At 43.1% G+C, this 13,873-nt stretch overlaps 1 protein-coding gene across 1 annotated transcript in view; it reads left to right on the forward strand.

The window, feature by feature from the left end:
• The first annotated feature begins 4,939 nt into the window (after window positions 1–4,939).
• Window positions 4,940–13,873, forward strand: part of LOC110288618 (F-box/WD repeat-containing protein 15-like) — a 19,279-nt gene continuing 10,345 nt past the window's right edge. The window contains exons 1-4 of the mRNA XM_021154914.1: window positions 4,940–5,053; window positions 7,616–7,653; window positions 7,846–8,009; window positions 9,201–9,313. Coding sequence (XP_021010573.1) covers window positions 4,964–5,053; window positions 7,616–7,653; window positions 7,846–8,009; window positions 9,201–9,313 — 405 coding nt within the window. The 5' untranslated portion in view covers window positions 4,940–4,963. The remainder of the gene's footprint in view (window positions 5,054–7,615; window positions 7,654–7,845; window positions 8,010–9,200; window positions 9,314–13,873) is intronic.

A 13,873-nucleotide genomic window follows, 5' to 3' on the forward strand; every position in this document is an offset into this window, starting at 1 on the left:
GGGGACTTTTTGGATAGCATTGGAAATGTAAATGAGGAAAATACCTAATAAAAAATTAATAAAAATACTATATTAAAACCTAAAAAAAAAATACAGTGATTATTCTTGTCACAATGGTTGTTGCTTGGGGTTATCCTTACTGATGAGGTGGGCATAGTTCCTGCCATCACAATGGGCAGTCAGGCTCAAGTACTGCCCAGAGGCCTGTTCTTGATCAGGAAACAGTGATTTAAAAAAAAAAATGGTGGTGTGTGCACCTTTAGTCCCAGCAGAGGCAGACAGATCTCTGAGTCTGAGACCAGCCTGGTGTACAGAGTGAGTTCCAGGACAGCAGGGCTACACACAGAAACCCTGTCTCTAAAAAACAATCAATAACCAACCAACCAACCCCAACTCACACACACTAAACCTGATTACTATGGAACAGAAAAGTCAGGGGGAGTTAAATATGAAGTCAGGCATGGGGGGGGGGGGCAGAGAGAGAGACAGAGAGGGAGATAGACAGAGAAAGATATATAGACAGATTCAGAGACAGAGAGAGATTCAGGTTAGATTTTAATGTTCTGTTTCGGTTATAAAATCAGCTTACCAGAGAGAGGCCCTAATGGCAGAAGGGTTCCCTATGTAGTTTGTTATGGGGACATTGAGTCCCAGCAAGGACCCAGGTCCTCTGCCTCCCAGTTTCTGTCCTTCCATCACCACCTTCCACCTCAGAGGGGAGCGGGGGGAGCAGTGTGGACCTTACAGCTTCTACTCTCTTCCCTTCACCTTCTCCTCATCTTCCAAGAATCAAGAATCCTGTGTGGACTTGATCACCTGGCAGGACTGGCCTCTGGGCATGGAGAGCCAGCAGGTCATAAGGGTCCTGGAAGCCAGGACACTTGGAGCCAATACTTGCTCTGGCAGGAACCACGGCTTTGCACAGAAAGCCTGCTAGACACTTATGGGTGGGTGTGAGAGGGAGCATAGTAGGTGCTCAGGTTGTTGCACCATTTGCCCTTCCTGGTGCTTTCCACCCTGCTCGGTATTGAGAGCTGACCTCGATGACAGGAAGACTTTCCTACCCTAGATCTTACAGGAAAAATTGAAAGTCTGGCCAGGGCTGGTAAGATGACTAGGCAGTTAAGAGCTCTGGCTGTAGACCAGGCTGGCCTCAAACTCAGAGATGCACCTGACTCTGCCTCCTGAATGCTGAAATAAATGGTGTGTGCCTGACTCCCTGCCTAGTTTTGACTATATAAGTACTTAGGTTTAACGAAATTATCGTTGCAAAGATTACCATTTACCTTATGCCATGACCTACAGTGGGCTGGGCCCTCCCACATCAATCACTAATTAAGGAAATGCCCTAGAAGATTGCCTACAGCCTGATCACTTGGAGACATTTTCTCCATCCAGATTCCCTTCTCTCAGATGACTCTAGCTTGTGTCAAGTTGACATAAAACTAGGCAGGACAAGGTCTAATGTGGTTGCAGTCAGATGGTGTTCCTGGACTCAGTCATCCTCAGAGCCTTCTGTATTCTCTCCACTGCCTGGGCTGCAGGATCTGAGCTTCTCCTTCATCCTTCTTCCTCCATCTCTCTGTAAGGGTGTCTTGAGCCTTGGATGTCTCTTTATGGAACCTCAGAGTAGCCAAATGTCACACTGGAGGTTGAAGATTGTGTTGCCAACTTGGTAATGCATTGAAGCATGTTATTAAGAGCTACAGACATTTTGCCATACCCATCAAGGTCTCAACTGTTTGCAGCAGACACTGGTTAAGAACCTGAGTGCACTCTTTCTCTATCCCTTGTTAATGTTATTAAGGAGGTATTATAGGATTTCCAACAAGCATGAATGTGCAAATATGTCTTTACTCAATAACTACAGTGGCCAGTCAAGGTGACTCCCTCTAAAAGATACATCTATGCCCCAATCTCTGGAACTTGTATTGCCTGTGTTGAAAAAGGTGTGAATGTCATTTAGTATGATAAAATATATGACTAGGTGGGACTGCAAACATGGCTCATCTATTAAGAGCACATACTGCTTCTACAGAAGACTCAGGTTCTGTTCCCAGTACCTCCCTGGGCAGCTCACAACTGCCTGCAACTCTAGCACCAGGAAAATCTGACACCAATCTTTGTGGGTACCTGTGCTCAAGTTCACAAACACACACTTTCATTCGCATAATAAAAAAAAAAATCAAAGTTGTGACTGGGATATCCATATCAAATACCCAGATGTGCTCTGTGTGCATTTACAGGTGAACTAAAAAGAAAGACATCCCAGCCAGCTGATGGTGGTGGTGTTTGCCTTTAATCCCAGCACTGGGAAGGCAGAAGCAAGCAGATCTGAGTTCGAGTTCAGCCTGGCCTACAGAGTAAGTTCCAGGTCAGCCAGAGCTACACAGAGAAACCCTGTTTCAAAACAAAAAACAAAACAAAAGTCATTTCACCATGATAGTACGCACCGTTAATCCCAGCAACTCAGCAACAGGGAGAGGCAGGTGGATCCCTGGGAGTTCATGTCCAGCCTTGTCTACATAGTGAGCCTCAATCACCAGAGCTATTTAGTAAGATACAACAAAGCAGAGAAGGATGTATACCAGGATGAAATCATCACTGGCGGCAGGGACAGAGAATGGAGTGATGTTTCTCAAGTCCAGGGATGCCAGCGCAGCTGCTGGCAACTGGCAGAGACAAGGGGTGGATTGTCTTCTAGTGCCTCTGCAGAGAACAGGGCCCTGACAATGTTAGATAAGCAATGTCTAAACCTGGGACAGAGAGTGTTTTTCCCGCCTACCCAATCTCATGTACACTCACTTGTTGATGGACTTCAGGAAGCTACTGCAACAACCATCTTCATCACACTGTGCTGTGAATATCAGAGCCTCAGAAAATGTTCTTCAGCTCATCTCTCCACTGGTCACATGATGGTCCCTTTCCCAGATGGCCATTATTGAAATACTGGCTTAAATACAACAACAAGAAGGATCTGTTTAGGGGCTGGAGGGATGGCTCTGTGTACTGCCTGCTTTTCCAGAGGACCTGGGTTTGATTTTCAGTACCGACATGGGGGCTCACAACTGTCTGCAACCTCAGTACCAGGAGGTCAAATGCCCTCTCCTGGCTTCTGCAGGCAAGAAATTTCATGTTTGAGGTCAGCCTAAACTCCACTGTGAATTCCAGGCCAGGCTGGATCATAGGATATCTTCTCTCATTCAATCACACACACCCACACACCCACACACCCCTTAAACAATTACACATTGTAAAACTAATCAGATCTGCATCATGAATGGAAAATACCCATTGTTTAGGTGTCTGGGGTAACAAAGCCTCATGTCTGTTATGAGGAGTTACAACAGCTCTGCATTGGAACATCTAAATCAGTCACTCAGAGAATGAAGCCAGGGCCATCCTCTGGCTCAGCAAACAGAAAGGTCAAAGCCAGGCATTGTGGCACATATCTTTCATCCCATCACTTGGGAATCAGAAGCAGACAGATCTCTAAGTTTGAGGCCGGGATTATATATCAAAATCCAGGCTAGTCAGTCAGGGTAGATAGTAAGACCTTGTCTCAAAATCAAATAAAGGAAAGAAAAAAAGAAGAAGAAAACTGAGCAATTTCGCACAAGGAGGCCTCTGGCTCCTTTCAGGGGCTGTACACATATATACACATATATATACACACATTGTGTGTGTGTGTGTGTGTGTAAGTATGTATGCATGCATATATCCATGGTGTGTGTGTGTGTGTAAGTATGTATGCATGCATATGTCCATGGTGTATGTGTGTGTGTTGTGTGTGTAAGTATGCATGCATGCATATGTCCATGGTGTGTGTGTGTGTGTGTGTGTGTATGTGTATAAGTATGCATGCATGCATATGTCCATGGTGTGTGTGTGTGTGTGTGTGTGTGTAAGTATGCATGCATACATATGTCCCATGGTGTATGTGTGTGTGCACTCTATCATAGTGCTGGGTTCCTTGAGTTGTCTTAAAGGACAAAGGATCACAGTTTCAAGGGTCCAGGACCTAAGCTCTACCTGGGGATGCACAGGAGAAGGTAACTTTAGAATGAACATACATTCTGATTTCTACTTAGGAATATAAACAGCATGAGTGAAATCAGCATGACACTTTTACTTTTCTCTTTTTAAAACAACTTTTACCAGCTGGGCGTGGTGGCGCACGCCTTTAATCCCAGCAGAGGCAGGTGGATTTCTGAGTTCGAGGCCAGCCTGGTCTACAAAGTGGGTTCCTGGACAGCCAGGGCTATACAGAAAAACCCTGTCTCGAAAAACTTTTACTTTTCTCTCTTTAGCCTAGACTGGCCTGCAGTTCATGTGCAGTACTTGTAAAAGTGGGTATATGTATGATCACATATGTGTGTGTGTGCCCAGAGACCAGCAGCAAACGTCAGGTGTCGTCTCTGATTGTCTCTTCCTACTAGAACGATAAGTACACAAGCACATGATCTCAGAGGCTGTGCAGGCACAGAGAGGTGGGCCCTGCTGATGTAACTCAGTTCTCAAGGTAGACATGAACATGGAAACCAGAGCCCCTACACCAGGAATTTGGAGAAACCTAACGGACTTCACATAAGCAATTGAACCTGTTGAAACTTAGTGTGTTACTCAGTATTTTCTAGAAAGTTCTGACAAGTACATCATCAATCAGGGCTTCCCCAGATCATGTGCTTTTGGTCTCCAGAGTGCCAGGAAGGGGTTGTTGAGCTCATCTATGCAATGAAAATCACTGGAGTGAGTTAAGGTGTGAGCGCTCTCAGCTGAGTGCATCTGGCACCACTAAGTGGGAGTGGGGAATCAGGCTGAGAGTCTACACAGCTGCAGCTTGCTCCAACCAAAGCCTGATGACCTGTGGTTGGCAATCCTGCTAAATCTTTGGCCAAGTCTTTAAAATCAGAGCAAGCTGGGGAGGAAAAAAGAGAGTCAGTGTGGACTTAGGCCACATAAGATGGAGACCCATTTACCTAGTTTTCTGATGATGGAAATCTTCTCCTATCTGGATGCCTACAGTTTGCTACAGGCTGCCCAAGTGAACAAGGTAAAAGCTCCTTGGCTGAACTCCTCCATTCTGTACACCCTACATGAGGCCCTTTGACCTTTCCCACTCAGTCTTGGAGTCTTGGCTACCACAGCATCACACTCACACAGCCTGGCTTCTTTCCTTCCCTCCTCCCTTTCTCCATCCCTCCCTTCCTTCCTTCCTTCCTTCCTTCCTTCCTTCCTTCCTTCCTTCCTTCTTTCCCTCTTTAAACCTACCTTATTCAAACCTGTCTACTCAGCTCTGACACATTAGCATCTCCAGGACTCAGCTACTTTTCTTTTTTTATTTTTATTTTTTTATTGATTTAAGTTTATTGCATTATGATGAGAAAAGATACATAACTTCAATTTATCTGAATTTGTTAACATTTAAAATCATATATTTAGTAAATAGACTTACATCACATTCTTCTTCCCTTTTGTACCCCAACTCCTCCCAGAGTCCTCCTCCCTTCAATACCTGCCATACCTTTCTCTTTTTTATTTTATCATATTCTTTAAATTTTATAAAATATTGTAACAATATAAATGAGTATTATAAAAGTTGTTTGATATAAAACAACAATCAATTGAACAGACTTAAGTAGATGCTTGTCTACAACAATACTGAACATATATACGTTTTTCCCAATGTAAATTTTAAATAACTCCAAACATATTAACTGTATGATATTTTAAAATAATATATCACTATTAGTTTTTTGTTTTGTTTTGTTTTTGTTTTTCGAGACAGGGTTTCTCTATATCGCCCTGGCTGTCCTGGCACTCACTTTATACACCAGGCTGGTCTGGAACTCAGAAATCTGCCTGCCTCTGCCTCCCGAGTGCTGGGATTAAAGACATGTGCCACCACGCCCGGCTCACTATTATTTTTTTTTAATGAACAAAAATAAAGTCTTTTTGTTTGTTTTGTTTTTAGTAGAGCTTAAAATCTTGGCTCTTAATGTGGTGCAAACCCAAAATAAGAATTTTTAGACATTGGAGTTCATTGTAATAAGGCTGTACTTCAGTGTCCCTCACATCACCAAAGGATTTTACCTCCATGGTAGATAAGCTAAGAGTTGACAGTTCTGCTGTGCCAAGGAATGAATTTTAGGCACAATTTTTGGATACAGATTTCCTGCTATGGTCAAAGCTATTTGACTTGAGTGATTGTCTTCATTCTCAGCTCGCAGGGAACAGGTTACATTCATTTAAGAAATGATGTGTGTATTAAGATGGTCTATCCATGAAGTCATTCACCAACTTTTTCAATGAACAATGGTTCTGCTTGGTGGGTGGCACAGTCATTAGGTGAGGGTAAGATTCTGGTTCATTGGCTGTGATGATTTTGAAAAGCATTCATCTCAGAAAAAGAGTAATTTATAAAGTTTTCTTCTTCAAAATTGATACAATAATTATAAATATCAAGCAAAGTATTCAGTCTCACTCTTTGTTGTTTTCTCACAAGCCACCTCCCAAATTAATTGTCTATATTTCTTTTGTCTGTATAAATAATTTTGAAATGTGTAAGATGTTCTGAAAACCATAGTATAATGTAAAAACATCAAATAAACAATCCTATTAATAGGCTGAGATAGGAGAAGCATGATTTCAAGACCATTATGTGGTACCCAGCATGACACTGTCACGTACAAACAAGTAGACAGTGTATATGGATTGTACAATATTGGACCTATTTCTCCAATTACCAAATTAGAGAGACCATTGGATGGCAGTCAACAAGTTTTCTAATTCCTCTTACTTTTGAATTTCAATTGATTAGGATATGTTGGTAACATTAATTTTCATATTAAGAGATATTAAGGAAAAGTAATTGTTACTTCATGTTATTTTTGCTGGGAATTATGTGGTGTGTGGGTTTGTTGAAAGAATGCTTTCTTGCTTCTTCTAGGGTGTAGTTGCACTCCTTGTGTTGGTATTTTCCATCTATTATCCTTTGTAGGCCTGGATTTGTGGAAAGGTATTGTGTGAATTTGGTTTTGTCATGGAATATCTTGGTTTCTCCATCTATGGTAATTGAGAGTTTGGCTGGCATTTGTGTTCTCTTAGGGTCTGTATGACATCTGCCCAGGATTTTCTAGCTTTCATAGTCTCTGGTGAGAAAGCTGGTGTAATTCTGATAGGCCTGCCATTTTATGTTACTTGACCTTTTTCCCTTACTGCTTTTAAAATTCTTTGTTTAGTGCATCTGGTGTTTTGATTATTATGTGACGAGAGGAATTTCTTTTCTGGTCCAGTCTATTTGGAGTTCTGTATGCTGCTTGTATGTTCATGGGCATCTCTTTCTTTAGGTTAGGGAAGTTTTCTTCCATACTTTTGTTAAATATATTTACTGGCCCTTTAACTTGGGAATCTTCACTCTCTTCTATACCTATTATCCTTAGGTTTGGTCTTCTCATTGTGTCCTGGATTGTGTTTGCTGGGGTAGGTCTCTCCAGGCTGCCTGGGCCTGGAGAGCTAGGACTGTTTCATTAACCTGTGTACGTCCAGCCCAGAACAAATTGGGAGCAGGAGAGGGAGACGATTGTTGGTTTAAGTATTCTCTTCTCTCCTATAGAACTGGAATAAACTTGCAAGCAGTGATGTCCTATGGAGGTAAGGAGCGGGCAGGGTGGGATGGGAAGAGGGGACAAGATGGGGCTGAGAGGGAAGAAGCGGCCTTCTGATTCTGAACCTGGACCTCTGCCTCGTGAGGATGCTTAATGAATAAAAGTTTCACGCTGTAACCATGGCTCTAAGGTGAGGTGATCAGGGTCAGCCTGATGGGATTGCAACTGTGCATTGCAGGAAGTTGTGTCAAAAGAGATGGTTCTACTGTAGCATGGTCACCCCACAGCTCCTGGGTAAAGAGACATGGAAGGAGTTCTTCATTTACCGAACATGGCAAGAACACGCCAAGTCCCGGGCAAAGCCAGAAGATTTCATTTACAAGGAAATTCCTGCAGAGTATGGTATGGGCTTGGGTAGCCTAGAAGAGACCCCCACTTGGTTTTTCTCATTCTGTGCAGACCTACATTCTCATTTAATAAGAGGGAGGGGATTGTAGTTTAACAGGATGGGCCTGCTGTGCTAGCACAGCCATGGAGCCAACCTGTGATCTGCTGAGTGGTTGCTCAACATTGTAAAACCAGCCCTATCGTTCCCTTTCCCTGAAGGCTTCATACCCTTCCCAGAGTACAGAGAAAAATAACTGGGGAAATTACCAAATAGACTTTGGTATTTATCTTTTTTCAAAGCCTTACTCGGAACAGTTTTCTGATATAGAGATACTTTTTACTTTTTTACAGTTACTGTAGTCTATGTGCATGTGATGTGTGTAACTGGCATAGTGTGTGTGTAGCAGATGACAACTTTGTCAGTTTTGTTCTCTTAGTGGGAAGAATCTTATCTTTTCTGTTTGTTTTGAAATAAGGCCTCACAATATAGTTAAGGCTAGCATGAAATTTGATCTGTAGATTAGGCTGGCCTCAAACTCAATGTCTGCCACTTGCCCTCACTGGGACTGGTACATCTTTACACCTGGCTATTTCTTTTCTTTCCCTTTCTTTTCTTCTCTTTTCTTTATTCATTTTTTTCTTTCTTTCTTTCTTTCTTTCTTTCTTTCTTTCTTTCTTCCTTCCTTCCTTCCTTCCTTCCTTCCTTCCTTTCTTTCTTTCTTTCTTTNCTTTCTTTCTTCCTTCCTTCCTTCCTTCCTTCCTTCCTTCCTTTCTTTCTTTCTTTCTTTCTTCCTTTCTTCCTTTCTTTCTTTCTTTCTTTCTTTCTTTCTTTCTTTCTTTCTAAAGACAGGATCTCATGTACCACAGGCTGACCTCCAACGCTTCACATAACAAACACCAATGACCTTGAACTTTGGATCTTTCTGCCTCCAAATGAGTACTGGTTTGTGGTTCATAGGCCTCTAGGAACAGAACAGAGCACTCTGCCCAGGAGTTACAGCCCTAGCACCCAGTACCTACTTTATATCTATAGAAACAGTCTAAAGAGTAAATGCACCTGAACGAATACCCAGCCTGCAGTGTGCTTGGTTGCCTCTCACTTCATCCTTTCCACAGCTTTTATCCATGGCAGAGGGAAGGGAACCATACCTACTTCACTTTGAGTCACCGCTCAACTGTCCACATATTCTTGGGGTTTCCTTGCAGGAATTCAGGCATGTTATATCTCAGAGCATGGCTTAACAAGAAATGGACAAGGCAGGTCTGTTGTCTGTACGGCGACTTCCATGAACAGGATCTCTACCTGGGATATTCACGAGGTGAGTCTGGCCAATGAGTTGCAAATGTTACCCTCATATGAATTCTGATTTCATGTTTTTCTTATTGGTGATGAGACAGAATCTCCCTGTACAGGCATGGCTGTCCTGGAAGTCCCCATATAGATCCACCTACGTTGGCTTCCCATGTGCTTGGGTCAAAGGTTTGCACCACCACACCTGATTTTCCCTCTTCTTATTTTTTTTTTATTTTTAGATTTAATTGTTTTCTATGTATGAGTGTTTTCTGTGCACATATATATGTGTAATCCATGTGTGTCTGCTGCCTGTGGAGGTCACAAGAGGGTGTCAGCTCCCTTAAAAACTGTAGTTGCAGATGACTGTAAGCTGTGGGCACTAGGCCTGTGGGCACTGAGCTCAGGTCCTCTAAGCCATCTGTGCAGGGCCTGTCAGTGTTTCAAAGTTTTCATCATAGAGATTGCTCTCATACAAGGTCCAGTTTGATGCTAGGAATTATTTTTTAAGATCTATTTTTTATTTTATATATGTGTGTGCCTATGTCAGTTTATGGTTGCTGCTGGCTGGCAGAGGCCAGATGCTGTAAGATGTATAGGCTTTGATGACCCAACTAGGGTCCGCTGCAAGAGCATTAATTGCTTGGAAATGCTGAACCATCACTCCAACCAACCCTTTACACCAGGGTTTGTTTGTTGGTGGTGGTGTTTTGTTTTTTTGGTTTGGTTTGGTTTTCTTTTTTTTTGTTTGGTTGGTTGGTTGGTTGGTTGGTTGGTTGATTGGTTTGAAACAGGGTGTCACTGTGTAAGAGTGTTGGAGGAAACTTGCTCTGTAGACCAGGCTGGCCTTGAACTCTGAGATCTGCCAACCTCTACCTGCTGGGATCATATGTGTGTACCATCTGCACCAGGCGCCTTCAGGGCGATGTTCCAGGCTGCTGTGAATGGAACAGCTTCCCTGATCCTTCTTCACTTTGTTTAGTGCCTTATGGAAGAGCACTGATTTTTTTTTCCCTGTTAACTTTGTAGCCTGTTAATTTGCTGGAAGTTTATCTTGGGGTCTCTAAGAACAGGGTCATAGTGTCTGCAAATGAGGAAACTCTGGCTTCTCTTTCCTATTGGCATCTCTTTTGTTTGCTTCCCGTGTTTTATTGTTCTAGCTAAAACAATACCATATTGAATGAGAGTAGAAAGTGTGGATATACTTGTCTTGTTCCTGATGTTGTTGGAAATGCTTTGGGATTTTTATGATATTTGTTGGGGTACAGGAAAGAAACTGTCGACATTACTGCTCAATGACATGATAACGGTTTTTTATTGTAGATATGACAGAAAGGCCACAGGTATCTAGAAGAGTCCGAAGCAGACAGAGAAAGAATTAGACTGTGTTGTGTCCTTAAAAAGACCAGGATATGTTTTGTAGAGCAAAGTATAGTGAGGTGGGAGGGGTGAATTGGCAGGCAGTCCCAGGCTGAGGCATCCCTTTCCTTGAGGTACCAGAAACACGATGGGTATAGTGTGAAATAGAGTTTATTTAGGACATGGGAATAGAAGTTGAGAAGGGAATAGAGACAGAGAAAGATGGAGAGGGAGAAAGGGAGAAAGGGAGAAAGGGGAGAGGAGAGGCCAACCAGAATACGGAGAGAGGGGGAAGAAGAGGAATGGGAGAGGGAAAATGGGGTTAGGGAGAGAAAAGAGACAGGAGGGGGCAGAGAGATCGAGGAGGGGCTAAACACCCTCTTTCACAGCAAGCCAGGCCTAGCTGGCTTTTGCCAGGTAACTGTTGGATGGAGCACAGAAGGAATGCTAATATTCCCCCATTTTTGGTTTAATTTTAAAAAGGAGAAACTAGAAAGAGGTGATGGTGAAGTAGGAATAGTGTCGTTGTAATTTTTAGCTGCTTCCCTCTGACTTTGGGGCAACATGTCTGGGAAACCTAAGAAAATGGGGATGGGGTGTCAGTCCAGTCTTAAGAGAGTTGGTTGTTTCCTCACTGTCCAGGATCTGTGGTACCATCTGTGGGTAGGAAGGAGCAGGTCCAGTAGAAGCATCTGTGTCTGTGAGAGCAGGCGCTGACACACCATCTGTGGGTTGCTTCTCTAGATGTAGATAATGAGTAAAGGCCTGAACTTAGCAAGATGCTGAAACACTTATGTATATTCAAGGTAGAGAATAAAGTTAAGTACTTCTGGGAGAAAAAAAAGCATTCTTGGGTGTACATTTGCCACCCTTAGGTCTTGGTGATTGTGGTGAGAGGAGTCCCAATCCCAGGGAACAGGAGAGGAATCCCACCCTCTGGAATAGGTAAGAAGTAGAAACGCAGGCTATTGAGCAGCAGGTGTACTTATCTAGATGAAGTCTCTGTGATCCATGAGAAGTAGATCTGAATGTGTTTCCTGGAGCTTATAAGTTTACAAAAGAGATAAATNTGTTAACAGCATGAACACTCTTTATGATGAGTTTAGGGAAGACAAAACCCTTTTTTGGAGCAGGAGGAGCAAGAAGGGATTTTTTCCTTCTATCCAGAGATGAGATATATATATACATATATATCATAAGGAGAAACATTTTAACTTTATATTTAAAGACAAATTAAAGAAAACTTGAAAGTGTGACCATGTGAATATGATAATGGATTATATAGTTTAGTATGAGAAACACCTTAAATCTATAGTTAAGAATGAGAGAAAAATGTGTGGGGTTAGGGTAACACCAGAGTCAGGGCAGCTGGTGAAAGGTGAAGAAAGATTTCTTGATAGGGTCACTGGAGAAGCTGTAAGTGGCAATTGTGAGTTAATTCCAGGGGGTACACATAGCTAGCAATCTTTTTTAAAGCCAGGTTGTGTGACATTAAAGAGTTTGGAGGCCCAGGTCAAGGTCTGTAGCATAAGACAAAAAAAAAAAAAAGACAAGTTAACGTTATTTATGAGGGGTGATGTTAAGGAAGTAATGACCTTGGAGGAGGGTAAGAACGTTCTCTGGTGGGTGAGACAAGTCTAGGCCCCTAAGAGCCACAGCTCTGGTTACCTTGTCAGCTCAGTTGTTTCCCTTGGAGACAGTAGAGTCATCCATCTGGTGGGACCTGCAGTGGACAATTCCATCTTGACTCTGGCAGAGGTAGTCTGGCCATCAGGCCCAGAAGATGAGAGGCTTTTTCCTGTGGGGGAGGGGCATGGGAGAAGTGACTCACTTGTAGGCAATATGAGACATTTAACTCCCTGGGTATCCTCTGTTTCTCCACAGTGTAGGCCAAGCCCTGGCATCAGGCATGGCAATGGAGCAGTGATTCTCAGTGGTTATCCTACCAAATCTAGGCAGTCTTGTCACTGTGCCCATGTCACTCAGAGATCGTGGAGGGCAGGGGTTCCTTGTCAGGATTTGGAAGTCTCCATGTATTATAGTAAGTTAAAACATTTAGCAGAATTCTGACAAGGATGAAAGCCAGTATCTATTGAGTGTATCTGAGTTTGACAATCTGTGTTTATTTGTTCTAGAATGTATCTAGTAAATGAAGAGAGTACATTGTAACATTATGACAGGAGGAAAAACAAGGATAAAGTTATCTTTCGGGAGGAAAAACAAGGATAAAGTTATCTTTTGGCTGATAGGAACTGGTTTCACAAGTTTCTGAGGAATGATGACTTTTCTCTGTCAGAAATCCCATAATCCAGCTTGATCTCGCTTCTGGATATTTGGAGAATCTTGAGAACTAACAATTACCACATAATACACGTTGGCTACAAGTTTGTGTGTTAGTGGGCTTTCTGTTGCCGTGTTAAAAGGCTATGGCCAAAAAAGTAACTTGGAAGAAAGGACTCAGAAGTTATAGTCCATCAGAGAAGGCTAAGGCAGAAACTTAAGCAGAGGCCATGGAGGGTTTGTCATTCTTTATGGTTCCCTCTCCATGGCCTGCTCAGTTAGCTTTCTTATACCACCCAGGACTACCAGCCTGGCAGTAGCACTGCCTACAGTGAGCTGAGTCATCCCACATTGATAACTAGGGAAATACTCTATGGCTGTGCTTAGAGGCAATCTGCTGGCATGGATGTGGAGGTGATGCCCTCCTTCAATTCACTACCTGTGGAAGTCGGGAGAGCTGCCTGTGACTTCTTGGCTGTGGCACTATGAGAATGGTGTCTTACTCCTTGACTGCACAGCATGGTAGAGCTCTGCTCTCTTAGGGATTGAGCAATTGACACAGCTGTTCTCCACGCAATTCTTTCTCTGAGAGTGTTGACTGGGGTTTGGGCTACCTCACCTCAGGAGCTAAACAGAACATGGTATGCCTTGTACTGAGCATAGTTCTCATGGGACCATCCTGGTCTGTGTGTCTTAGGGTAGGAATCATGGCTAGAGCTGTGGCAGCATTGCTTGACCTGGCTACAGCACAGCTATGCAGGTAGATATGATTTTATGAGTGCTGGGAGCCCGTATGATGCCCTGGGAGAGGGATGGTGGGGACCCTACTACCAGTGGGAAAGTACACAGGATGGGCCATGCCTGTGGTTCTTGAGGACATTACTCCTGGCTTGTCTCAGCGTTATGACACCAGATTGCCACTGTGCAGTCCCTGCTGGTTTATGCAAGA

The sequence above is a fragment of the Mus caroli genome, unplaced genomic scaffold (genome assembly GCF_900094665.2).
Source record: "Mus caroli unplaced genomic scaffold, CAROLI_EIJ_v1.1 scaffold_9517_1, whole genome shotgun sequence".
In the NCBI taxonomy this organism is placed as follows: Eukaryota; Metazoa; Chordata; class Mammalia; order Rodentia; family Muridae; genus Mus; species Mus caroli.